Source organism: Lonchura striata, chromosome 17, assembly GCF_046129695.1.
Source record: "Lonchura striata isolate bLonStr1 chromosome 17, bLonStr1.mat, whole genome shotgun sequence".
NCBI lineage: Eukaryota > Metazoa > Chordata > Aves > Passeriformes > Estrildidae > Lonchura > Lonchura striata.
This window is the reverse complement of record NC_134619.1, coordinates 431,505-459,208: the sequence shown is the minus strand read 5'-3', so window position 1 is coordinate 459,208 and position 27,704 is coordinate 431,505. Positions and strand designations below refer to the sequence as shown.

The following is a 27,704-nucleotide window of genomic DNA, read 5'->3' as shown; positions in this document are numbered from 1 at the left end:
GAATTCCTGGGTTTCTGGAATAGGAGGCAGGAAGAGAAAAGAATTGTCTGTATTGCTTCAAATTTTTTTTTTTTTTGAAGGTGCAGTAGCACACACCTACTTTATTTCTCCCAGTTTGCAGATGAATTGAAAACAAAGGTGAGCCCAGCCTTCAAACAAGCCATTATGGAACCTCATTCCCTCAACAGCATGGATTTCTGCCCCACCAACTGCCATATTAACCTCATGGAGGTATCATACCCCAAAAGCACTACCTCAGCAGGGAGATCGTTCAGTATTCGCATTGGACGGAAACCTTCTATTATTGGTCTTGATCCAGAGCAAGGTGATCATTAACTTCCAAGTCATACTGATTTGATCTGTATAAAAAGTTGTGTTTTTCCACTGCTCAGCAAGGTCAAATGTAAGTTCCAAGAAAACATAGTCTTGCCAGTACTCTTTTGTTCTCCTTAAAATGTTATAGTTAAATGGCAGCCTTCTTGTGTTGTGAAAAAGTAATGGCTTCAAGCATAGAGGGGCTTCAGGTGCCATGTTTTTGCTAGATGAACTGTTTGAGCATGATCTCATGGTAGTTACATGGCCAGGGTGCTGTTGCCCTTAGTAGAGGTGACTTGCTCACCAGAAGTGAGCAGGGGCCGATGACAATGCTAGTGCTTCATTCAGGGGGGAAACTGAAGTCAATAACATTGTAGTGCTGCTTTCTACTCTCATTATTAAATGAATTCCATGCACTGGAGTTGAAAGTCTCTACTGTGTCAGGGGATCTATTTTCTGATAAGTTGCTGCCATGCAGCATTTCTCCTACAATCTGGTTATTTGAGTTCCAACATTTTTTTTTATCATGGTCTGACTTAACATGCTTCTGATTCATTGCCCTGTGAAGATCAGAGTGCAGGAATGTTTGGAAGAGGGAACTATAGACTAACCAACTTTCTGAACAATGGCATTGACTATTCAAATTGAGGTTTGTAAAGGACGCCTGCTTGCTTGTGCACTAGAATTTTTAATGTGAGCTAAGGTAGGTAGCAAAGTACTGCACCAAAACTGTCAGCAATTCTAAATGAAAAATAATTAATTTATCTTCTGTAAGGACAGAATCCTATTCCTTTATATGTATGTGTCTAAGTGTAAATGTCTGTAGAGCTCAAATAATAGCATAGACTGATTCCTGAGAACCCAAATGCATTAACTTTTCAACAAAAGCTTTTAGAGGGCTTCTAAGTTTTCTGTATGAGCATACATGTGGACGTAGGTCTTTACTTCCATAATCTAGCCAGTTTCTGAACTTCAGTAAGTTCAAAATATCTAGTTGGCATAACAGGAAAAAAAGCCCAACTTCTTTGGGTATTTTTTCCAGAATGATTTTGTTATATAATGTAATTATATAAAACAGGTCTATGAAATTTTAGTTTTTCCTGTCAAACTCCACTTATCCTAAATGATCATCACTGGGATGGAGTGGAGAAAGTAATGAGAGCCATACTAACTAGATCCTTTTATATTTAGTAGGTACCTTAAATCCAGTGTCATATACTCAGCATTGCATCACCACTATGGCTGCACCGTCTTGGAGATGTCCAGCCCCAGAAGGTGGAGAACCTGATGGTAGCTTTGGCCAGCAGAATGGAGGAGCAATTTGGGAAGAAAGGGGACTCAGTTTTCTGCTGAAACAGGAAGATTGGGAGATGCAGGACTCCTACTTGCACCTTTTTAACAAACTAGACATTGCAGTGAAGGAAATGAAGCAGTATGTCATTCAGATAAATAAGTGAGTACAAAATCCTGTATGCACTGGGGAAAGAAATTCTTATAATATTGAGGAAATAACCTCCAAAAGCACATTGTGCTGTCAGCCCCAGCTGTCAGCCTCTTCACCCTGCCCTTGTATGACAAGTCCTCACTGGTTGTGTTAAATCTACTCCTGGGCAGATCCACTAGTGTTTGTATTATTCTTTTGCTTCTAAAAGTCTACCTGAATTTGACAGCCACTGCTTTTCTTACTGTATATTCCAAAATAAGAATCTATTTGTTGTAAAGAGCCTTTGAGATTTTGTCTGGCCTAAGGCAGAAATAAGGGTTGAAATAAAGACAGTTCAACAACTGAAGCAAAAGCTGCACACAAACAAAGCAAAACCAAGGATTCATTCACTGCTTCCCATGGGCAAGAAGGTATTCAGCCACCCTCAGGAGAGTAGGGTCCTATCCTGTGCAATGCTGACTTGGGAAGACAAACACCATCACTCCAAATAGCCCCTCTTTCCTCCTTTTCCACCCACTTTAAATGCTGAGCATGGTGTCACATCATCTGGAATATCCCCTGGGTCAGTTGGGGTCACCTGTCCTGGCTGTGGCTCCTCTCAGTCTCGCACACACCCCAGCCGCCTCCCCCGTGTGGCCCTACGAGGGGCAGAAAAGGCCTTGGTTCTGTGTTAGCTCAGCAGTAACAAGACCATCTCTGTATTACCAGCTTTGTGTTCAGCACAAATCCACAACCATCCCATACCAGCCCATGGAAAAAAAATTTACTGTATCCCTGCCAAAAGCAGCACATGACCAAAACTTCACCTGAGTGGAAAGCACATGGCGCCTTGGTCTCAAGATGTATTTTGACAGAAGGGTGGTAGCTGCTGGGTAGAAGCCAGCAAGCTGAGAAGGAGAAATCCAGTGCCTTGGAGGAAGATAGGGAGGACTTTCAGGCCACCATGGTTATAGTGATTAAGTTACACCTTATAGAAGTAGGGTACCTGTAGAAACAGGACCTTTTGGGAACTGGGATTCATGGGAATCTCCTGAGGTTTAACGAGACCAAGTGCGAGGTGCTGCACCTAGTCGGGACAGGCTGGAGAGTAAAGGGACTGAAAGATGATGTGCCAAGGAGGACCTGGGAGTGCTGGTGGCTGAGAGGCTGGACATAAGCCATCTGTGTACACTGGCAGCATCATTCAGTCCTGGGCCATCTGTGTCCTGGGCTCAGCCCCACAGTGTGAGCAGCAGGTGAAGCCAGTGGGGAATCTGCCCTCTGCCCTGTTCAGGTGAGACCCTACCTGCAGAGCTACCTCCAGCTCTGGGGTGCCCAGCTCAGGAAGAATGTGGGAGAGAGTCCAGAGGAGGCCATGGAGATGATCAGACGGACAGAGCAACTCTGCTGTGGGAAAAGGCTGAGAGAATTGGGATTGTTGGCAGGAGAAGAGGCTTTGGGGTGACCTACTTGTGGCCTTCCAGTACCTGATGGGAGCCTGCAAGAAAGATGAAGAGACTCTTTACAAGAGCCCAGAGTGACAGAACAAGGGGGGATGGCCTCAAACTGAGAGCATGTTCAGATCAGATGTTGAGTAGTAGTCTATGTAAAGTGCTCACAAAGGTAGCTTTGATTTCACATAGCTGCATCTAGCCTTAGTCGTGACAGTTCATTTGTGGGACTGAGAGCTCTATGTTGTGCTTCTGCAGACTTTTGTCCACCATAACAGAACCTACAGAAGCTGGTGCCTGTGAGCCACCACCTACTGAGGACACATCCTCACCTTCTCTGGGAACAGAAGAAAGTGATCCTGACAAAGCTGAACATGGTGGAATCAAGAAGGTCTGTTTCAAAGTTTCTGAGGAGGACCAGGAAGACTCTGGACATGACACAATGAGTTTCAGAGACTCCTACAGGTCAGTGTGAAGATTGTGCCACTTTTACCTTACTAGTACTGTGTTTCAAAGTTCTGATTCCAATATGGATTCAACAAACAGGTTGTTTTCCAGTCAGCCAATTATCTAGTATTCACTTAGTAGAGTATTCACTTCACCTATATATTCATTACATTTATTACCCAGGAGACATACACCGCAAAAATACTTCCCCCAAAATAATGCCGAAATACTAAGGTATCTAGAAAAGAGAATAAAATTAAATAAATAGATCTATTGTGACTTTGTATGTCCTGTAGCCAGAAACTACAGAAGTCCAGCAGAATTCTCAGACTGCTTGATCTTTTAATAGCAGGTATTAACATTTGGTTCTGCAGCCAATTTTCCTGAGAGTCTAAGACACTGAGAAACAGAAATGGACATTGAGTTTTTTATTTTTAATGGGCGTTTGAAACTACAAACGGAAATGTTTATTCAGGTTTCTCAAAATCTTTTTGGGACATGATTGACTGCTAGTTCTCCAGGAATATTTGCTACCAAAGAGAATCTCACTCCCAATTCTTGCTATTTTGGGGGGAAACATTTGGAGACTCAGCTTCAGAATTAAGTGGGATAACAAATTGTGGCCGTGTCTGATCACTGCCATTTAACATCCTTAATAGGACATTTTTACATTTCTAGTAAAACCATAGAGCTGGGAGGATTCCAGGGACCTGAATGAATGATCTGTCTCTGGAATGTCCCCACTGCAGTTCTGATGCTTTACTTGCTGTTGTTGGGCACTTGTGCCAGTAGCAGTAGGTGCCACCAATGCAGGACTCCAGAATGGCAGAAGGGGAACAATTTGTGCTGGAAAGGGTCTCTGGAGTCTGCACACTCCAGTCCCTTGCTCAGAGGGACCAGTAAGATTGGTTGCTTGGGGTCTTGTCTGGTTGAATATTGATTGTCTCAGAGGACAGCAAATACAAAGTCAATAAAGAAATAGAATTTCTTGCAGTGCTTGCACTTGCAGTGCTGAGATCTTGGGCATCTCTGTTGTGTGAGATTTCAATCTGCATGTGTGCTTTGGAGCTTTTTGAGTGAAATGTGCTTTATTTCTTTCACTGTTAATAGGGTATCCCTGTAATTTAAATTTCTGTAATTGAGGCTAATTTATTCCGGATAACAAAGTGACAGCACAGTCTCTCTGGGTTTGTCACTTGTTCCAGAATTCTACACGTAAATTTGAGAAACATTATACTGTCTTATCTGTATTAGACAGAGGCAGAGAATTAAGCATATATTACAGATAGTAGTTACTCAATGAGGAGTGTGTTTTCATGGGTTTTGATTTAAAAGAGCATTGATTAGCTACAAACCCAAGCAAATTGTAGATAAGGAAATACCTTCTTTGCAATAACCAACAAGGCCATTTTCTGTGATCATTTGGAGGTGTAATTCATAAGGGTTTGTATTGCAGAGTAGTTACCATAAGTATTAATCTTCCTGAGAAGGAAACAGATTTCTTTGATACTAGATTTAAAAAAAGGACAGCAAGAATCCTAATTAGGGTTCTTTCAGTTGTTCTAATATTTTTCTCTCATCTCAGTTAAAAATTCCATCAAAGGCAGAGACAGTGGAGAATTTTTTAAGCTTTGTTTTGGGCTTGTACCATTAAAACCACTGTCATTGTCACTTCATTGGAAGGGGACAGCCTGAGATCCATAGTCTTTTTGGTTACTTTCAGTAAGAATAGTTAAAGTGAACTTTAAAGAGAGGAGATTCACTGTAGAATTTTCCAGAATTTTCTTGGTTCAGTGCATGAGCCAAGACTGGTATGGAGCTGTCGTGACTCCCTGCTTCATTATAGGATCTGCAGTGCCTGATTCTCCAGTGGCTTAGATTCCCTAAATTTTCTCTACCACCTCTGGTATCTGTGCTACTGCAGCCTCCCTATATGCTGGATTTGGATGCTGTAATGCCCTGAGAATTGGTAGCAAACATTTAGTGGAGATGTCTATTTTCATTATTTACAGAAGCAGGGTGATGCATCCAGTGTTAACTGCAAATAGAAGAAGACATCCTGTGGCAGTCCAGCTCCAGAGTCCCTGCTTAATGGCTGTTGTGCATGTCATTAGTTACAGTCATTTCATTTCCACAGAACTAGGTTTGGGGAGACAGTGCCAATAGCAGAATAGCAGAGTGAGTGCCTGGGTGTGGGGACAGCTTTTGTTCAGTCCCCTCTCTGCTCTCCTTCGCAGTGAGTGTAACAGTAACCGGGACTCCGTGTTGTCCTACACCAGCGTGCGGAGCAACAGCTCTTACCTGGGCAGCGATGAGATGGGATCAGGTGAGTGTGTGCACAGGCCACAGGCATCCCACTCGTGCCTGGCCCTTTGGCAGTGCAGAGAAGTCTTCACTGGTTATAAGCACTTGCATATTTAATTTGCACCAGTGTTCTCTTCAAAACCAACCCCAAGAACATAAAGATACCGATTTGCCTTTTTCTAATGAACCACAGTAAATCTGGAACATGGGAGAGGTATTAGGAAGGGGTAAGTTTCTTTAGTTACTGGATACTTGCATTATATGAAAATAATGAGTATTTTGGCCTAAGAATTGGAGATAAAGCAGCAATCATTATTTACTTCACACCAGTGTGAAGGTGTGCCCGTGGCTCATCACAGATCATGTTTGTAAGTTCAAAGCTTTTCATTTCTCATGTATTAGGAGATGAGCTTCCCAATGATATGAGAATACCTTTAGACAAGCAAGACAAACTTCACGGCTGTCTGGAACACCTTTTTAACCAGGTAGGTAAAGCAGTATTCTTACACAGTATTGCAGTATTGCTTTCTCTTTATCAATGTGAATCAAGAAATTGGAAGTACTAAATTGTGTTATGAAATAACATTTTGAGGAAGGCATACTATTGAGATTTTGGGGTACACTGTAAGCAGGTGTATTATAGGACAGTTTCATCATTTTTATCTGTGTTATTAAAGTTGCCTTGTGATTTAAGCAAGGCCAACTTGCTTAAATCAACCTACCTAAGACATAAGACTAAGGGGAAAAAAGCTTTCATGAAAAAAGAAGGACAAACTTCTAGTACTTTGTTTGATGAAAATGGATCACATTTGCAGATTTTAGGAGGTTCTTACAAGTTTAGCATGCAGGTGTGTTTATTATAATGTGTAATCCCAGAGAGTTGTTTGCTATTCTCTTACCTCATCAGCATGTAGATCGTTGTTGTGCAAAATGCTGTTATTACATGTGAGAGGCTCTTGAGGCCAGTTCATGACTACAAAGTCTGACTGCTGTGTGTCAGTCGTTCCAAAATACGAAACTGCTTCAGCGGTTTCCCACAGGAGTACAGGAGTTCTGTTCAGATTTTCTTCTGCAAGTCTTACTGACGCTGATCGGTAGTGTTCCAATTGTAGGTCGATGCAATCAATGCACTTCTAAAAGGACCAGGAATAAATAAGGCCTTTGAGGAAACCAAGCACTTTCCCATGGACCACAGTTTGCAAGGTAAAGAAATAGATTGACTGTATTTAATAGTGCGATTTCCAAGACTTAAGAGCTTAACATGAAAGCATATGTGCTATGGCCACACAGAGTTCCTTAACGCTGCAGTCTAACCAGTGGTGCATTAGGCTGGTACCACTGAAGTTTTTGTATCTCAAAGAGGTAATTTTCCTGGGAATTCCTCCTGAAACACACAGAAGCCTCTTTTGTTACAGGCTGCTCAATTATTGCAGCTCTTTCACAAGTTTCCAAATCCCCACTTTGCTGTGAACGTATTTGAAAAGGTACAAAGTAGGGATAGTCAGATTCAAGGCAGAGGAGCGCTCTGATAAGTTGATGTGGGGCTGACCACTGGACATCCAGGGCACCAAAGATTCTACCTCATTTTGGTTAATGACTTACACTGCTTTTCTTCAGATGGATGATTGCCAAAGTAAATTCATCCTCACATAACACTGATTTTGAAAACTGATTCCCATAGAGAGCAAACAGATGATACCCTGTTTTCTTTTTCCTCAGGGAGCGTGATGACTCTAAGGTCTTGATGGTTTTGGGGCTCAGGATGTGGTTTCTTTTCTGCCTGAAATACACAGGATTTAATTTTCTAAATATTTGCTACATTTCCTTTCTCACTTGAAAGCTGAAATATTCCCTACTACTCCTGCTGTATCTCAGGTGCTGTAGGAGGTGAGAGCTCAAATCTCTCACAGGCTCTAGTTTTTAGTTATGGTGGCAAACTCTAGAACTAGAGATCTTTTCCTGCCTTTTTTTTTTTTTTTTCCTTGACTCCAGAAATAACTCATGAGAAATTCTGTTATATGTACTCATCTCTATGAACACATTCACATTTCTGTAGATTCAAGGAGCATCTGTTAGCCTTTCCATGCACTGTTGGAATGAAGTGAAGAAATACCAGATGTTTCATTTATTTTGCATAAACAGAATCTCATTTATTAAAAGTAGATTAATTACCCTGAAAGAGTCTTTTAGTTAACTGATCACACAGAGGAACAGACAAGCCCTGCCTACACTCAGCTGGAATCCTGGAGCACAGTGTCTGTTTGATAGATACCATAGACATCTTATTTTGATGGATGGACATTGGAATGCTCTTCTAGTCCTGTGCAGGATCAGTTATTTGACATTTTTTTTTTTTGTTTCTCTGTCTGCTTATGCACTTCCTTGCCAACGATGGCTTAACTACATAGAATGAATTTTCTACTCTATAATTAATAGTTAGCTTTCATCAGGTGAAAGAAAGCAGGATATTTCAGAACTTCTCATTGTATTACCCGCTGTGACAGCTGTAGCCAAAAAGTTGATCTTATTCTCTGGATCTAGCTGGTACAGCTGCCTGCAGGTCATTCAAGGCAGAGGAAGCAGGGGTTTGTCCAGTGAGTGGGGCAGAGCTCCCTGCACTGTGCATGTCAGCCAGGCCCACAGTCCTGAAGCAATGCAGGGAGACTGCTGATAATGGGACAATGGGAATAGTCTTTTGCTCTCTCTTTATTAGTTCTATTTAGGGATCTTTTGAATTCCCAATCACTGTTATTGGTACTGTGTATCTGCTTTCATCTGTATTCACATTATAACTCCTAAGCCACTCTTAATTATGTGGCATTTCCTAAATGGCTAACACACTCCATGTTTCCTAGAATTTAAACAGAAGGAAGAAACCACAGTTAGGTGCCGGAATAACATTCAAGCCAGCATTCAGGAAGACCCATGGAACCTTCCACTGCGAATCAAGAACCTTGTTGACATCATACAGAAACATGTGGAAGGTCTGTAAATAAGGAAACGTTTGTTACTAGCTTCAGGGAGAAGAGATCTTAATCAAATCTAGCAGTTGATTTCATAATTTTAACTCATTTTGTAATAAGGCTGTCCTGGGCTCTAGAGAGGACCAGGTAGAGCAGGTTATGGTGTGCAGAGTCCTGATGCTTTATGGTAAAATGGCACCTGTGCAGCAATTCCAAAGAACTTTTTTCTCCTTACTTTATTTCATCAGCCTGTTCAGATTGATGTCAGACTGATCTATCTTCCTGTGCTTTTTAAACCCTTTTAGAAAATGAAAAGAGAGGTGTTTGGTAAATTTCAAACTGTGAAGTGAATGCTAATTAGATATTACAACATCCTAAACCACTGCAGTCTAGTGAACTGAAACAGGAGATGAAACCAATCAGTGTGAAGCACTGAGTAGAAATCACCTCCTTAGGGATTCATCTGCAAATGCAATTTGTTTCCAGTAATTCATGGTAGTTAACAGCTCACGTTACCAGTAAAATTCTTTGCTTTACACTTTATTTTTTTGTTATGAACATGTCTGTGCAGGTGAGGGCTATCAGAGTAAATAGACAGGGCCATGCAGGTGCCAGGGATTTGGGGGGAATGAAGAAACTGTTAACCAGCTGCAATCACATATACCTTGGTATTATGTTGATTACAGCATTTCTTTTCTTCGCTGTTTTAGATGGGAAGAATCAGCTGCTTTTGGCCTTGTTAAAATGCACAGGTAAGGGGTTTTCATTTTTTACAAAACAACATACCCAAGAAGTCCCTAAGACCTTGTTCTTTTACAAAAAAAACATACCCAAGAAGTAGGGACAGGGTTTTTCTGTCTTCGTTTTTTTCTTTGTACAACCCTCCTTCTCAGATGGAAGTGAACCCTCCTTCCCTTTACTCCTTCCTGCTGTGGTGAGAACATGCAGCAAAAATGTAATCTACTGCACAACTCTTTTGAGTCCATGGACTCTGTCATCATTGCAAACAGAACAGGCATACTGAAATTACAGTTAAGTTGTATCACAGACAAAGACCTTACATGTGCAAGGAGAACCCAAGTACGCTGGGGACATCAGGAACCTGTTACCACACAGCAAACATTGTGCTTGCAGAGCAAGGGACAGATCTTTACAAGGAACCTGGGCACGGTCTTTTTGTAATTGTAGCACTTACTTGGAGTCCTTTTGTGTGAAAATAACATAATGCATAACTGGAAACTGGTGCCACACTTGATTCTCAAATCTTCGTAGAATGAAGATCAGAGATTTGTATGGCTATAACTTATCTCTCAGCTCCTGCCAGGGCTGGTCTGTGAGTCTGTCCAAACCAAGCTGTGTGCCAATCTACTGAGCATAAAGGCTGGGTTTTGAGAGCAGATAAAATGTCTCCCAGAGTGTCTCTCTATGGATGCCCCATCTCCTGCAGCATTTCCATGAACATCTGATGGAAAGAAGGATGGTTGCTCTTAAGCTAAGAATATGGCCCAGGGCCCAGGGTGTATTAGTCAGACTATTGTGTTCAGTCTTAATAATCTAGAGGTTCGAAGCCTCTGGGTGATGTCTTCAGCTTCTTTGCCTAGGGAACAGTACCTTGCCAATGAAAGGCTGCTGCAGCACTGCAGAGTCTGCTGGAGGGGCTGGGGGTTCCTGGGAAGTAACTCTTTATTTGTTAATATTGCTCTCTGGCCTGCAATCCCTTGAAGCATGACAAGATTGATTTGACCAGCATGTGGCTGCCTGGCAGGCACACTGGAAGCAAAATTAACATAGGGGAAATTCTTCTGGGAAACAGACCAATTGGTACTGTAGGGATGGGCCCAGTTAATGCATTAGGCATATGGGAAGCCCACAAAATACAGATGGATAGATGAAGATTAATAGCCCAGGAGAGAAGTAATGGCAGAGACCTTCTTTCAATAATTCTCTTGCACCTATAAACATAAAAAGAAGGGAATCAATCCATATATGGTTGTAACTAAGGAGTTAGTTACTTTCCAGTAGTTAGTTTCTTTCCAGTCAGAAGGAGCATGCAGATGGCAGAGGGAGTAATGAACAGTCAATTGGACTAGAAAATTTCGAAACATGTGCTTGTGCCAGCTGTGCTGTCTTTATCTATCCACGCAGGTCACACAGCAAAGGAGAGGTTATCTGTGCAGTCAGTGCAAAGCTACAGCAGAAGCCAAATGTCATGTGCATACACACACAAACACAAACTTCTTTGTGGCAGTGAGAAAGAAGATGAGTGTATTCATAACTTCTTTATGCTCCTCTCCCCTTCTCTGACAGATACTGAGCTACAGCTGAGACGTGATTGCATCTTCTGTCAGTCTCTTGTGGCTGCTGTTTGCACCTTTTCAGAGCAGTTACTGGCTGCTCTCAACTATCGGTACAACAACAATGGGGAATATGAAGAGAGCAGCAGAGAAGCCAGCAGAAAATGGCTGGAACAGATAGCAGCCACTGGAGTTTTACTGAACTACCAGTCTCTTCTCTCCCCCAACGTGGTAAGAATAAAAATTGTGGTATCCTTGGGTCTGCTTACATTTGCCTGTGTCAGACTCTCACTACTGCAAACTCTAGAGATAGCTGCAGCTGACAACCAAGTGCCATATTCCTTATCCAGTCATATTCACCTCTTCACAAATGCTGGACCCATTGTCACACTAGAAAACTATAGAATACAGTCAGCCTTCATATTTGGAGTAATGCTGCTGCATTTAGAGGTCTTAGTGTCCAGCTGCTGGTGGGATGAGTGTTCTCTGCCATCCCCTGGTGAGGACATGCATCTCCCAAATGGGTGAGAAAGTTCTGAGTATTGCAGGAGTTCAGACAAACATAGAGTTCAGTCTCTCTCTGGTGAGACGTCTATGGTGCTGGGGCTTGAGGCGCTATGTCTAAGGAGAGGAGCTATGCTTGCATAGTTAATTTGCACCTAATGAACAGATGAGCCACAGCTACAGGAGATCAGCTGCTGAAACTCTAAAAATGCTAAGAGAGGCATTAAACAGACAAATAGCTCTGATATTATAGAGAAGGGAAGATTTTTCCTCTGCTTTGTAGACATTGTAAGATTGAGTGTGGAAATTTTTTTATAAAATACAGTCCAAACTACCTATGCATAGAAATGCTATTTGTTTGCATTGCATAGAAGGTATCAGTATTTATTTTACAGTAACTGATCAGCTGTCTTCACATTTGTAGATATAAAGTTTGGAGAAAGAGATCCCTTCAAATTTACTTTTTTTTAACTCTCTCTACTCCGTGAATCACATCAAATGGCATCTAAGCAAAGGGTGGCTAAAGTTGTATCACAGAGTTAAAAAGCTGTTAGTGATTTCCTGGCTGGGATGGAGCGAATGGAAGGCTCTGCGCTCTGCTTTAGGTGTCCCGAACTCATAACAACAGTACTTTTCTGTCACTCATCTTCTGGCAGATAATAACCTATTTGTACCTGTTGCCTTGCCCTACAGAAGGAGGAGCACACCATGCTGGAAGACATTCAGGTTACTCTGGCTGAACTAGACAAAGTAGCCTTTTTTTTCAAGCAGCTGGATGGAAGTCTTGTAGCAAGTGAGTATTCTGTTTCTTTGAGGCACTTTTTTTTGGTATGGTCTATGGATTAATATCCTCTATTACAGTAAATCTAAGAGACCATGTCACACCTGGAGAGCACTGGGCAGCTTCTCTGAAGCACTGCTGTGTTCCCTCAGCTTCCCCTGCAAGCACACAACCCCTAAAGCAGGACTGACACAGTGGAATAGTGGTGTATGTTCTGTGCTGTGTAACTGTGGCCTGTGCCAATGTGCCTCATCTGTGTGATTCTGTGCAGGGGGAGGAGATATGGTTGAGAATTAGCACCTCGCTCCCTGTGGTGAATTCCCAGCTTTTCAGTGTCCAGTGTCTTACCATGACAGATCTCTCTCTTCATGTCTACTGGATATGAAATGCCATGAACCAACATGGGATTCTAATTATTAACTATATTTACTGTATTTGGATCAAATATCATACTAGGTCACACTAACTATGATCTTTTAAATATAAGATTTCAGAGCCTGCATTCTTTCCATAAAGGCTCTCCCTTATTCACCTTACAGTGATGTGATATGTCATTAGGTAATCTAACAAACTCAGATAGCAGTGATTTCACAATTCTCTGGCTGTGGTAAAGCAGCAAGTATTTTATCTTTATTTCTCCAGATACTCATGTCGTCTACCACATCGAAGGAAGTCGTCAGGCTTTGAAGGTTATCTTTTATCTTGACAGCTACTACTTCTCCAAGCTGCCTGCTCGGTTTCAGAATGGAGGAACCTTGAAACTGCACACAGTGCTCTTTACAAAAGGTGTCTATAGAAAGCTTTCTTGAGAAAAAAAAGCTAACTACCTATTTTGAAAGATTACAAATAAAAAATTACCATGAAGCTCTTAAAAAAAGCATCTGAGTCCTACAGACTCACTTGGGAAGCAGATATTTCTATTTTAGGAAGCCCTGGGGGAGTGCTAGACTTTAGAATTAGACAGTCATGAGAACATCATGTGCTCATTTGGGGCTTTTTTATGCCTCAGCCATAGAGACATTATACTGGACTACATGGATAGTTTGACCTAGTGTAGGATCAAGAGATGTGCCCAGGCTACAGAGAAGTATTTTAATAAACAACACTGTGACAGAATCATCTGGGCTAAAAATCTACTTGATAAGCGAATATTCACACCAAAATACAACACAGGAAATTTCTTTCAAGGGACCACTAATGGGAAGTAATTGCTGTCAGACAGAACTGCTTTCTGTGAAGCTCACCTCTGTGATACTACCATTGTACTCTGGTACTAGGAAAAGCATTAAGTGTAAGAGAAGCATTTATAGAGTAACAGAATCAGCCTTGACATGATCCAATAGTCATCTGCTGAGCAATGAGATGATACAGAGATAAATAAATGAATGTCAAAAAACCACTAATAACATAGCTTTAGTAAAGTGTTTTCTTCTTCAGCTCTGGAGAGTACAGAGGGGCAATCACAACCAGCTGGTTCATCTCTAGAAGAACTCCCACAGCAAATTAATGGTGTTTCACTTGAAAAAGTGCAGCAATACTACCGTAAACTCAGGTATTTTGTACTTCTGCTTTGCCTTAAGACATTGAAATTTTCAGAGCACTCCTTGTTAAGGGCCTTAAAATTTAATGAAAAAGATATTTCATTCCTGATGAGGTTTTTGTACGAATAGGATTCTTGGAGATACTCATTATGTGGGAAACTTGGTAATTTTTTTCCAGTAGTTTAGCCCATTCAGAAGGAATGCAGATTTGACCTCAATATTTTGTGCAGAGCTAGAAGTATATTTTTCTTAATGGGGATTTGGAATATGTTAGTACAGACTCTGTAAATTACTGTAATCATAATGATTCAATAAGGAAGCAGATCTTCAAATGCAAGATTTTTAGCATAGCTGTCTCAGCTGTTTTATACAAGATAGTACACATAAATGTGCTTGAAGTACCTGCTGGCTTTTTTTCAGGACATTTTACCTAGAGAGATCAAACTTGCCCACTGATTCCAATACTACTGCAGTGAAGATTGACCAGGTATTGTTTCTGCACTTATTTCTGCAATAAATTCTTTCATGGAAGTATTATTTCAACATCTCTAAAATTCCAGTTGTGGGATACCTGTATGGCAGATCTATACATCCACAAAGAGCATTTTAAAATATTTCCAACCTTAAAGGGGGGATCTGAATTTCTCTGAAGCTTGGCTACAGTTCTTTTGTTGAGAAGAAAATGTTCAGAACCTGGGTAGACACAAACCCCCTTCACTGCAGCACTAAGGAGACTTTGTGTGACCCTGCCTGCCCTTGCCAAACACAGTGTCTGATTCCAGACAGAACAGGCTCATTTTCCTCTCCCACAGATGTATGAAAATGAACAAATGTTCAATTTGCAATTTGTTAAATTTGTTACTCTTTGTTCACGCTGTACACTTTGTTGCAGAGAAAACAAGAAAACAGATGCTGCCCGGCATCTCAAATGTAGGCAGTCAGTCTAACTGGGCAGGTGACTTGGATATGTGCATGTAAAGCATTAAAATGCTACTGCAGGGAACATCTTTGCAATTGTAATACACATTGTAAATAATCTTCCTCATCTGTGATAAAAAATTGTCCCAAGCATAAGTAATTTTATGCTGTCACTTCTGAAGTTCATATATATTGTCAGTAGTTGTTACTTTATGGCAGTTGCGCTTGTGTAGAATATTATGCTTAGACAATAGTATAAAGACTTGTGAATGTCTTTATAGCTTGGTGTTAATAATGCTATGGATTGTTTTTGTATTGCTTTGTTTAGCTTATTCGTCCTATCAATGCAATGGATGAACTTTGCAGGCTTCTGAAGTCTTTCATTAGTACAAAGCCAATGCAGTCAGGATGTTCCAGCAGTGCCTCATCAGGAGCTGGCCTGCTGCCCATATCCTCTGAGCTCTGTTACCGGCTGGGAGCTTGTCAGATCACCATGTGTGCCACTGGGATGCAGAGGTGAGTGAGAGTTAAACAAACCTGTGTGCTACTTCTGTGATGGCAGCTTCTGTTCTTTCTAGAGATGCGATCCTATTCAAAGCAAGGGAAATTTTAAGGGACTGTAATAAGGACCTATATTTGCTGCCATCTTTACTTTAGGGTAGGTTGTAACTTTCAATACTTTTGTTAATAAGTAGTATCAACACAAAAGATTTTGTGTTTTGGTGCCTCATCCAATGCAACTTGACCAAGTGATCTCGTTGCATAGAACTTGTAGTCAGCATTGTCTTCAGTTGCACACTGAAAATGTAGGAAGTTGCTCAAAAATAGCTTTAGAATCTTGGTGTGTGCACACATTGATTTTGAAACACACCACTCTTCTGCTAGTGTCTCAGAAGTAAAGATTAATTTGTGAATCCCTTTAAAATGAATCAATGCAGAAGAGCAGTGACACACAGCCTTGTAGTAATGATGCTGGAGACTCAATTGCAGTATCCAGGTGCAGCAAGACTGAAGTAATTTAATAGTTTTGTATGTAAGAAAATCTGAAAAAGTAAATAGCTAATGGAAGCAATACTGAACAGGTAAGTGTTCTGCACATGCCTATTTATACTTTCTAAGCTATGATCCGTGGTTTCCTAACTCTTGTTCCCTCGTTCAGGAGTACACTGAGTGTGTCCCTGGAGCAAGCAGCCATTCTGGCCCGCAGCCATGGACTCCTGCCCAAGTGTATCATGCAAGCTACAGACATCATGCGAAAGCAGGTGAGTGTTTGCACGTGTCTGCTGCATGCCACCATTGTCCAGTAATATCACTGTGCCAAAACCAGCTTATTGTGCTCTGGCATGGTACTTTGTGCACTGCAAACCTACAAGTCCCAGCTCCCACTAATGGCTGAGTAACTACACATGTGTGTGTGTGTGTGTGTGTGTGTGTGTGTGTGTGTGTGTGTGTGTGTGTGAGAGAGAGAGAGAGAGAAACAAGTTAACTTTTGTGTGTACAGCCCCTACAGCAATTCAAACCTATGCCTCCATGTATGTTGTGTGTGCCTTGAGGGTTAGAAAAGAAAGAATGTGCAGAATGTTTAAGAAAATTTCTGTACAGAGAAAACCCAAGTCTCCATCATAATGTTAAAATAGCAGAAATTGCCTAGTGCTAGACAGCAGTGCTTGTAAAGTAGTTTGGGACTAATTTATCTTTTAAGTAAACATAGATGATGGTTGTATCCATCCAATGAATTCCAAATATTTTAGAAGTAGTTAATGGATTCTCAAATGGGAACCAGACTCCTATTATAATATTTTCTCATAAGGAGCATTTGCTTTATCAATACTGTTATTATCATAAATTCTCTGTTTCCACAGGGACCGAGGGTTGAAATCTCTGCCAAGAATCTGAAAGTGATGGACCAAATGCCAGAGCATGCACCTCGGTAGGTTATTATGTATTACACATTTTCTCTGAGTGCTGATTTTGTTTCTGTAACAACTGTGGAGTTCCTGCTGTAACCAAAGATGATCTTAGTAGCAATACTGGAAAAAAAAAGAAAAAAATAATAATTATTTTTTGTCCCTGCACTAAACTAAATACACACTATAGATTAATCACATTTGCTGCTTACGATTTGCAGATCATCACATTCAAGGGTTTCTGCATTTTCTGAATCAAACATAGCTGCCTTTCTTGGACTATGAGTTGGCAAAACTAGTGATGGACAGTCATCTCTGGAATGTTTAGAAAGAAAAATTCCTGAACAGCAAATTTGACTGCATATATGCAAAGATAATATAATAGTATCCTTACAAGTACCTGATGGTTTCGTTCTGGCAGAGCAGGTTTAAGAGCAAGCACTTCCAGTCAGAGTAACCACACAGTAATTCAGCCCTAAGGAACCTCAGTTGTCCATGGTTATGTATGGGTTTATCTAGAAGGCAGCTTTGAAAAGTACTGTACATTTGTAAATCCTACTGCACCTAATGGGAGATAGAGATGTTCATCTCTCTCTACAAGAAAATAATACATTTACTTTTAAGTAAAGTATCTTCAATCAGTTTCTTCCAATTTCACCTCTCAGAGAGAAAAAAATGTTCTTTAATAGACTGTAACCCAGCATCTTTCCACAATGGCAGTAACAATTTGTCATGGTTTAGATGATATATAGGGAATCTATCTGTACAAATACCAGAGAAACTTCTGATTCTGCTGTTGTTAATGGCATTGTTTACATGAAGGCAAAACAGTTCTGGCCTACAAGAATCAGCATCAGAAAAGGTCCAGCAAAGGCTGTGTCGTATCTTCAGACAGAACAAATGTGTTTGCTAGTGCCTGAGTCCTCCAAAGAGCACATTGGTTCAGTGTTAAAAAAAACATCCTTAAGCACTGATATCTTATTCACCCATTAAGACTTCTGAGTTAGTCTAAATTACTCCTTTTAATTTTTCTTTTTCTCTCTCCTATCCACTCCTCAAAATGTTTATAGAAAATTATTTTAATCTCTAGAGACACTGGTGATGATCCCTCTAACAGTCTTGGTTCGTTTTCTCAGAGACATTAAAAAGAGTAAAATTTTGCATTTAGAACCTTATTCTTCTTTTGGATTTTATTTCAAAAACAAATAAAACAATGGTGTTGGCTCCTGTACCATGGCCAGAGTGCCATCCATCAGTGTTTTGGTAGTGTAGTTATTTTGCCATATTAATAGCCACACATTACTTTGGCTCCATTGATATGGCCATAACCACCTTCAAAAAGGAGCAGTTTTAAAAACAAATCACAAGATCAGGAATTTTTTTTCTTTTGAGTACACTCTAAATCACAGTGATAAATTCCAGAACTATTTACTTGGATAATTTCAGGGCAATAAAGCTCAGATATGTGTGTTCCTACTAGGTTACATCATAATGTAAAACAAAACTGAGCAAAGTTAAAAGGAGATCTGGTGGTCAATTCCCAGGATTATATTTCTTAGCACAAATCTGTAATAGCTGTCTTGAAAGAGAAGTTATAAATGACTTGAGTTTATTCTAATGTAAAGAAAAAGCAAGAAAAAGCTCACAAAATCATGCAGGCATGACAAGTCAACATGTACTTGGTGGCTAAACATGTGTTTAATCACTATTCTCAATTTGTATATCTTGTGAATCAAAAAATTTCTCAGAGAAGATGATTATTAGTTTTAAAATTTGTTCAAGCATGTCAACAAGCAGATATGTTCTTTTGTGTGTTTGGTGTCTCAGCCGATATGACAGAGAGAGCTTTTTTGTTCAGGTAAAATGTTGAACTGGGTTTAAAATCAAAAGAAATAGAAAAAGAGAGAAGGGACTGTTGAAGAAAGTGATGGAGAATCTCAAATAATCTTATAAACAAGATTGTAAATACTTTAGTTAAGGAATGGCTAGTGGCACTTCTAAGCTTGCAATTACTAAGATTAACAATAGAAGTATTCCTGATATGTCATTACCTCTAAAGCTTGCAGAATAACAAATAAGTTGCTGACCCTTGTACGTGAATCCAGTAACTTTGTTGTTATCCCTTTAATTCCCTACTCTTCCTCTGCACTAAAGACTCTATAGGTTGTGCCAGCCGCCTACAGAGGGGGATTTATAGGAGTAAGAGGCACCTCTTGGCAGCCCCAGGGGAGCACTGGGCTTAAGGAGCCCTGGCTGAGGACCCTGTGAACTGACCCCGACGGTGCTGCTGTGCTCTGGAGGAGAGGGACCTGCTGGCCCAGGCATCAGGAATCTGCCTCTGAACTCCTGGAGCCCATGCAGGATCCATGGATTCCTTTGACTTCGTATTCTTGAAACAAACACCACAGGCATGAGTGGATGCTGCTGCCATTCAGATGCCTGGAAAATGACCATTATGCTTCAAGCAAGCACAGTTCTCCTGGTGACGTATTTGTGCAACCATCAGAAAGTTGTGGACTTCGAGATACGGCTTGGTTCAGGAAATCCTGCTGGAGACGCCTCTCTCTCCCTGTACTGCCCCTGGCACCCATTTAACTGCCAGCAGGTTTTGGTCAACGCCCTTTAGTGGTAGTTTCATAAATCCCACTTTTTCATGAACTGACCTGCACTTTTGAGTGAAGAATAGCACAATCTATGGTTTATTCAAATAGGAACATAATTTCTTCTGGAGTAATTTTCCACTTCAGCCCAGTGAGAGAATCTCTCTATGCTGCAGAGTATACATTCCATAATACTTCTTATCATTACTTCATTTTACTTACTGTAGCTTTCAGGTTTTTGATTAACTCTTTTTACTAATGCCCTGTGATTATGTACTCCAGAATACAGTGCTAATGAAGAGGAGTGTAGGATTTTTACGAAAACTTTACAAAGGAAAAATACAGTCTCATAATCTGATTATTTCAACAGATGTAGTTTTTAAAACAGGTCAGAAGAACTATACTTATTTATGTGGAGTGGAATAATACATGTTTTTGATCATGTTATTATATGTACAAGATGAAAATAAAAAATATATTGTTTAAAATGGGACCAATATACTGGCAGTTACACAACTACTCCCAGTTTACTGAAAAAAAAATCTACATTATTTAAAACCTTCAATATTTAAGTAGTCTTTAATACAGTTATTAAGATGTATTAGGGATGCTTTTAAGTTAAAAGAAAAAAGGAATTATGTATATAATGTTCTTTATTTTTTTTCTTGTTTGAAAAATTGTTCTCCATTCTGTCAGTATTACCCTAAGCACTGTAGTTTTTTCCAAGTTACTGGCTGAAACTAATCAAAGCATGTCAGCAGTCTCAGGACAGAAATAATGTTCTTTTGGAGTGAGTGCCTTAACATGACCAACCCTTGCTAACATGGCAGGTGTACAAGAAACTCCCCATTCCTGTTCCTCCACAGCCTCCTTTAAACCAGCTCCCAGTCTGGAAACCCAGGAGCACTTTGCAGTAATGTATATTTTAGAAAATAAAGGTTTGGGGGTTTTATTTGTGTTGTTGCTTGTTTTTTAGTGGGCTTAATTTTATTTTATTAACATTCAAAGCAAATCAAACACTAATGGATGTTTTCATTTGGACATTAAGGCCTCTCTAATTTTTCTAATCTTCTCTTGAACACAAAACTGTTGACGGCAAATTGGGGGATGCAGTTTATTATGAATTTTGTTTTTTAATTTTTTAATATTTGTTTTCTTCTCTCACACACTGAAATAATTTTTGGGAAGGAACTTATTTTTATCTTTTTTTTTTTTTAATTTTATTTCTTACTTTTAACTATTTCCTCTGATCTGCAGCAACATGTTGCAGGGAACTAGGACAGCCTGTGGACCTCCAGCTTTGGGATATAGATCTGGTACTGGGTGTTCTGGACTGCAACAAGATGAGCAGATCTCTATTTCAATGCACTTTTTGTTAACTTTGGAAAAGTTACTCTTAGCATTTGCTATTTGAAGAAAAAATGGATGTTTCTTCACTGAATCCAGGATTTCAAATGTACTTAGTGCTCTAAGAACCATAGGACCACCCCAAATTAAAAAGAACCCATTGGGCGAGCCCTGCTTGTGTCCCCATCAGTTGTGCTCCACAGAGTGGCCTGGACAGGATCCTGGCCCATGCCTGCAGCCTCTGGCAACGTGAGAGATGCAGAGAAGGGTATCCAAGGGCATATACACTGTGCACTGTTTTACACTGAAATGTATGTGTTATTCTCACCTAAAACTTGAGAGACGTTTTTATTATTAAAAGTTGGTTTATATTATAAGGAAAGAAGGTTGATCTCATTTTCTGTTGCATCCCTGAGTTCATTTTCCCTGCATTCTGTTGAGCAGTTTTAGGTTCTGATATGGGGAGCACTCAGCAGTTTAAATGGTAAGGGGAAAGCTAGTTTTGATTTCAGCTCAAACTGGCAGTGTAGAGCTGAACTCTTCCTGTTTGTGCAGTCCCCTGAAGCTGCTGTGGGGGAGACCACAGACTTCTGTTAAGGTAGAAAAGAAAAACTGGTTTGATGATGTCACATTTTGGGGTTTGAACCAGTGCTGGGAACTAACGGGGTCAAATGGAAAAAGAGGGCAATGCATAAACCAGCTTGCAAGCACGGAGAGATTAGGTCTGCAGAATTTCCAGGGCTAAAAGTGAATAATCAGGCACAACAGAACAAGTTCAGATTTTGTAAATTTGGAACACCTCATACAGTGGAAGTGTGGAAAAGGTGGAAAAGAGTCAAATGGAGAATGTGGGAACTATAGCAGCTTTATGGTGAGGTGGGTGTGATTGGATGGCAGCTATGAGTGGAATTTCTTGTGTATGTGTCTTGTAACTGAGTTTGAAGCACATATATTGGCAGGCTGGGGTGATGCTGATTTGGGAGACATTAATCTTGCAAAGGATCTTGGTACACATGCAAGGACTTTCAATGGAATGAAATTAGTGGGATTAGATTTTTCCACACAAATATTCATGCTGTTGAAGGTTGAACAAAGTATTTTGCTATATTTCTTATTAATTGATAGTCATAGAGTTTGTCACAAGATGACACAGAGGCAATTTGATAGAATCATGAAAGCTCAAGCCTGGACTAGGAAGCAAATGGTCAGTTATGATGGAGAAGTGTTCAGGCCTCTCTGCTTTGTTCAAATAATTAAGTGAAAGTGCAGTAGCTAGGTGTTGAAGAAGACAGATGCCTTTATAAGACAATAATAATGAGAAAGGTAATGACAGTTCAATCTGAACATGAATACTAAATACAGGGCTAAATATTGGCTGAAAGTTTTCCTTCCATCAGACCTTGACAGAAAAAGAAATAACTTGTCTGAAGCAAGTTGTAAAGGCTGAAGCAGTGCCTGGTGCAGCAGGAGAGCATGCAAGCTGTCTCCAGTTCTGAGATGGGTTCTTTGAGGGAGCTGAAGGGTGAGAAAGGTGAAGGGTGAGAAAGGCTGACTTGTATGTAGTCAATATGCAGTACAGTCCCTTAGGTGGAGTCCTGGTCACCCTTGAGATTACAAAGCATATGATTTGAGTGAGTGATTGAATTAGCTGCAGAAAAAAGTGGTAAAACCCATGAGTGACATTTGTCACTTATTGCACTTAAGATCTATCAGGGGCTTAAGATCTACTATCAGAAAAATTACTGGTATATTAATGCAGTTTTTCTTAACATATCCTATAGAACCACTCAACCATTGCGTTTAATTCTTACAAGTTACATATCAAAAAGGTAGTTTTTACCAAAGGAATTTACATCCAAAAATCTGTCCTGTTTTTGGAGTTGTTACTCTCCCAGTTCCTGACAAGGGAGGTTAGCAGGTGCAGAGGGTCTAGACCTCCAAAAAAATACCCAGCCCTACTGTTGTAAGGCTCTGGGTCCTGGGTCAAATCCTGAGGCTGCTCAGACTCTCTATCCATTTCAAACTGGATTAGAAAAAATGCAATGAACCTCCTGATTCTTACTTTCTAAACTGATCGAAAGTGTTCTCTGTCCTGTTCCAGCATGTCTCAATAAATCAATAAATCTGTTTCTTTGCTTTAGGACACACTTTCTTCAGCTCTCTCACCCACTGGCAGCAGTGAAGCAGAAAGCAGTGCCCTGGCTGGTGTGAAGAGCAGAGTTACCACAACTTTTCCAGTCATCCTGGAGAAGCCAAACTGCTGCTAAATAGAGCTGCTCTCATTAAGCTGCCAAAGCTCCCTTGGAGCTCTTAAAAAAACCCTTCTGGTTGTCATGATTCACTGTTTGAAAAATATTTCTCCTTGCCAAAATAATGACTCATTTTGTTAAATGTCAATTAATGCCTTGCAGAGTCTGCAAAAAAATAAGTCTGTTTTTAAATGAATTAAGATTAAAATTAGTAATTAATGTTTGAATCAGTGATTATTTTCTTGAGCCTGCTTAAAATTAAATTTAGTTATAAGCACTTTGAAGGCAATGCGGAAAGAAGCATTACTATTTAATCAGCTTTAAATTACTTACATAATTACTTACATTGAGTGACAGTCTCATCTTGAGATAATTAAAAATAATTAGCATGGCTTTATCACAGTTTTAATGTACAAAAATCAAATTCACATTGTTAGAGGGGCTTGAATACTGGGGGTTTTGATGGAATTTATCTGCCAATTATCACATGAAAGTGGCCATCAGTTTATTTTATTTCTCAGGGAGTTTATTGTAGTTTTTGGAAATAATAAGCAATTTTATAGCTGGGCCAACACGTTGTGTCTTGCTGCAAGAAATGACAAACCTTGAGCCTTATTTCTTCTGCCTGCTTGGGTGTAGTTTCAATAAATTCAGTGGAATCAGAGTTGATTGCAAACGAGCAGCAACCAACAGGTTTGAGCATATAATGCAAACGCAACAGGAGTTTTCAACTTTTTAACTCTGTTGCTTGACCAGGAGATGGCAGTGATTCCCTCTGCAGAAATAAGAAAGCTCCAAAGAGACACAGAATTGTGTTTAGGAGACAGGGAAAGATATGCAGAAAACATCCTGCTTGACCTCAGTGAGAAACTGCTGTCATCTACATCCCACAGAAAAAGTATTCATCCCATCCTGTCAATCTTTACTCTTTCTACCCAAAAAGAAATGCCTCAAGCTGTCTTTTTGCAGGCTGGCATTAACTACTTCCACATCAAGCAGTCCTCCATCCTCCTGGCAGATGTATTCCAGGCCCTTGGAGGTTATAAATGTACTCTAGGCTCACACTGGAGCTCTGCAGACAGAATACTCTAAGTTCAATACCATTATGTTGGATCACACTGTGGCAAGAAGGCATTTTGCAAATAAATGTAGGCATACCCTCTGTGGGATCTAAGCAAGCTGGCTAACTGTATTTCAAGCCAAGAAGCTGAAAAGTCACATTAACACAGCCTGGAGTATTGTGGAGCAAATTCACCTCACCCACAGGTTGGAGCACAGAGATTACATTTCAAGCAATAATTCTTGCGCATCTACAAAAGCTAGTCCTGTTTCAGCTAGTTGTGGATGCAACCAATCTCCACTGATTCCATTGGCTTTAAAAAAATTGCACTTACATTTGGGTAACTATCATAGTCTATCCCTAAGGAGAGCAGCAACTTCTCTTTCAGATGTAATATGTAAATTAAAAGCAGCCTTTAGTCTCTTAGTGGCTAGAAAATATATGTCAACACCAGGTACCAAGTGTATGTCACTTGGATGGAAGCACACTGCCATGGCATGAAGGAAAACAACATGGAAGAGGTTAGCGTTATTTCTCCATTAAGCTTCTACCATCCTCTCTCATAACAGTCCAAAGCGAGAAATTACAGACTTTGCATTAATATATATTTGTTTTATAGTGTTCTGTCATATACATATGAAAAAGTATTACTGTTAAACATTACTGCATTATATGAACAAGAGAAAGGGTATAGATTTTTGTCCCACTAGCCAGTATTCATTCAGAGTTTGCTTTCAGTAAGTTTCTTTAAATACTTTTTACATTCTTTGTAAACTTTCCTCCTATAACTTCACTATGGGAGAAGTATACATATTATTATATTAATTACATTACATTATATTATTATATTATATTATATTATATTATATTATATTATATTATATTATATTATATTATATTATATTATATTATATTATATTATATATTTATATTGTAGCCATCAGATACAGCTTTAAAGGTTCATTTCTTCCATGTCAACTGGCTGGGTTTACTCTGATACAGTCACAAAAACATCAAAGCAAATACAAGGCTATTTGGCTGAACACACCAAATCATGAGTTAATAGCTTTATGTAAAGAATAGCTTAGACAGGTGCCACAGCACAACTCAAGTGTATCAGAAACAACATGAATAGCAGGAAAATTAAAAGGCCCAAAAAGCTATTGTCCCTTCCTCTTTTACTGCAAAGTAATGTGCATATATATGGTATATATCAGATGATACCTGGAGAAATTACATTTTTGATGGATGTGATTACTATAAAACTGCAGTAACATGTCTCAGTGACAATAAATCCTGATTATTTAACCTCAACCTAATATTTGATCATTAGAAGGATCTACTTCTTTTCAACATCTCTTTACATTTTTCTTTAAAAGCACAACATTCTTTGCTTTTGTCTAATAAAACCAAGCTGAATTAAATTGTGCTCTGGGCCTGTCATTTTCCAGTGTTTTGTAATCTATAAATTAACAGGCATAATCTCCTTTTTCATTTGTCTGCAAAAGCTAAGCCTTTGCAATTTTGGCCAGACACTTACTGTCTACTTCCCTGATCCTAATTAGAAATCATATTTGCATCAGCTATGTATTCTCAAAAGTTTAAGACAAATACAATCAACCCCCTCTAGGGTCAGTGATTCTGTTTCAAACCTATATCAGAACCTGTAGTCTTGAAAACTAACCTGTTATGTTATCCAGTAAAATGAGTTCCACTTCAATTCACCCAAAAATTATGGCCCACAGAGTACAATAGAGCATGGATTTCCTCACATCTGGAAATCAGAATCATACTCACACTCAACATCAATTTCCTTCCATCCTAACTTTCAGCTAATGTCGTTCTGGCCTGAGTGCTGGCATCAGCAGATGTGCTGCCTTGCTTAGCCATTGCAGCTTTTTCCAAATGGCTTCTAATCTTGTTGGTTGTCAAGCTGCAGGGCAGAAAGAATCTGTCAATACACACAGCTCCAGCTTCCTAAATCCCTCTGTAATTCTCATTCCCGTCAATGTCAGAGTAATTGCAGTTTCATATAATCAATGTCCTAGCCCAAGTACAGTCCCCTGTCTGCATAAATATTTCCTGATCTGTCTTTTCACCCAGCCCTGGGAGATCTGTAATTGTTTTCTGTTATACTTGTTTTACCATTTCAGTCTTTAGCCTCAAGTTCAAGGTGTCTCTTAGTTGTCATCCATGTGAACGTTATGCTGTTCTCAGCATAATGTCCTCCCTCATTCAGACTGTCGTATCTCCTCCTCTCTCCTCAGTGAAGATTGCCCATCCTTATACTTTGAATCTGGATAATGTAATATTATAGCCTATTTCCTGAAGAGGACACATTTCAGTTACTCCAATTACACCAGATTTGTCTTCAAGCAGCGGATGTCCTTGGTCTCCCAGTCTTGTTTGCCATTTCCCTCCCTGCCTCATGCCCTCCATCACACAAAATATTCAACTGCTAAATGGTAAGTGGAAGCTAGTCTGCCTCACTCAACATTTTTCATACCTGTCTAACTGGAAGAGGGGGTTGTGCAGTTATTACCTCTGCGAAATAAAAATCTAGGATCTTATACTGGATCAGGGTTAGCCCTTGTTTCAACAATAAAGGGTGCTCAGTATCATCTCTAAGAAAGACAAGGCAAAACAGCATTGTAGAGGAAAAGCTTTCCTGCATTTGTAGCCCTTGTAAGCTCCCAGAGAGTCAGTCAGCTGCAACAACTCCTATATGGCTTGGAAAAGAGCACTGTCTCTGTTTCTAGTCAGCAGTTGCTAAAAGCTAGAACAAACATCAAGGCCCCTGTGAAAAATGGGTTCAAAACTCATAGATGCCTGTGGAGATTTTGACTTCATTCAAGTATTTCTACATCTCAAAGTCAGACTTTTGCCATTCACTTTGCAATGTAGGTTTTGCAATTCATTTCTAGAGATGTCTGCATTAGTGAACTCTAATACGTCCTACAGCTGGAGCCATTGCAGCTCATCTCACTCTACCTCCAAGGGGATAGGCACGTAGGCTGAACATTTCTGATGATTTCAGGAACCCTGGTTGTACTAGTGCTACAACTTTCAACACCAGAGGCCTCTCTTCCTGCTCCAGGTGAAACACAACTTAACACCCAAGTCACCTACTTAGTCGCAGAAATCGCATAAGGTTTTCCAGCTCAAACACTCACTGTGCACGCTATTTTATTTTTATTTTACTTGAATACATGAATTGCATATGCATTAGGCAGCTATGCCAGAAGCATCATCACAGAAGCACATTTAATTTGACAGCCTGCTGAAGTGGAACAGCAATGTTACTCATTACTTACTAGAATGAAAGTCTAAGGGAGCAGAGATTCCTAATAGAAGCTTTCCTCTCCTCTTGCTATTTTCTGTCTCAGTTCTGAGCAACAGATCACCATGGTGGATTCAAAGTGGATATAGTCAGGATACAATAAGGACATTTTTGGTTCTTAGAATATCCAAATAGGAGTAAAAATGAAATTTATAGTCTCCAAGTTCAGTAAAAACCAACTATGCTGGCTGTGTACATTTACTCTTACCCTCATTTACTCTCATTACTTTCTGAGCTACCATGGCCTAATTTCTTATCTA

General features: G+C 39.9%; 1 protein-coding gene across 1 annotated transcript in view; it reads left to right on the top strand.

Annotated features, from left to right (window-relative positions):
• PREX1 (phosphatidylinositol-3,4,5-trisphosphate dependent Rac exchange factor 1) overlaps positions 1-21,180 on the top strand; it is a 110,740-nt gene extending 89,560 nt beyond the window's left edge. The window contains exons 24-40 of the mRNA XM_031506556.2: positions 115-325; positions 1,507-1,768; positions 3,448-3,654; positions 5,874-5,962; positions 6,343-6,425; positions 7,053-7,143; positions 8,796-8,924; positions 9,614-9,655; positions 11,211-11,428; positions 12,395-12,494; positions 13,125-13,268; positions 13,920-14,034; positions 14,444-14,510; positions 15,270-15,457; positions 16,101-16,203; positions 16,804-16,871; positions 19,003-21,180. Of these exons, the coding sequence (XP_031362416.2) occupies positions 115-325; positions 1,507-1,768; positions 3,448-3,654; positions 5,874-5,962; positions 6,343-6,425; positions 7,053-7,143; positions 8,796-8,924; positions 9,614-9,655; positions 11,211-11,428; positions 12,395-12,494; positions 13,125-13,268; positions 13,920-14,034; positions 14,444-14,510; positions 15,270-15,457; positions 16,101-16,203; positions 16,804-16,871; positions 19,003-19,045 (2,160 nt within the window). The 3' untranslated portion in view covers positions 19,046-21,180. The remainder of the gene's footprint in view (positions 1-114; positions 326-1,506; positions 1,769-3,447; positions 3,655-5,873; positions 5,963-6,342; positions 6,426-7,052; positions 7,144-8,795; positions 8,925-9,613; positions 9,656-11,210; positions 11,429-12,394; positions 12,495-13,124; positions 13,269-13,919; positions 14,035-14,443; positions 14,511-15,269; positions 15,458-16,100; positions 16,204-16,803; positions 16,872-19,002) is intronic.
• The last annotated feature ends 6,524 nt before the right edge of the window (positions 21,181-27,704 follow it).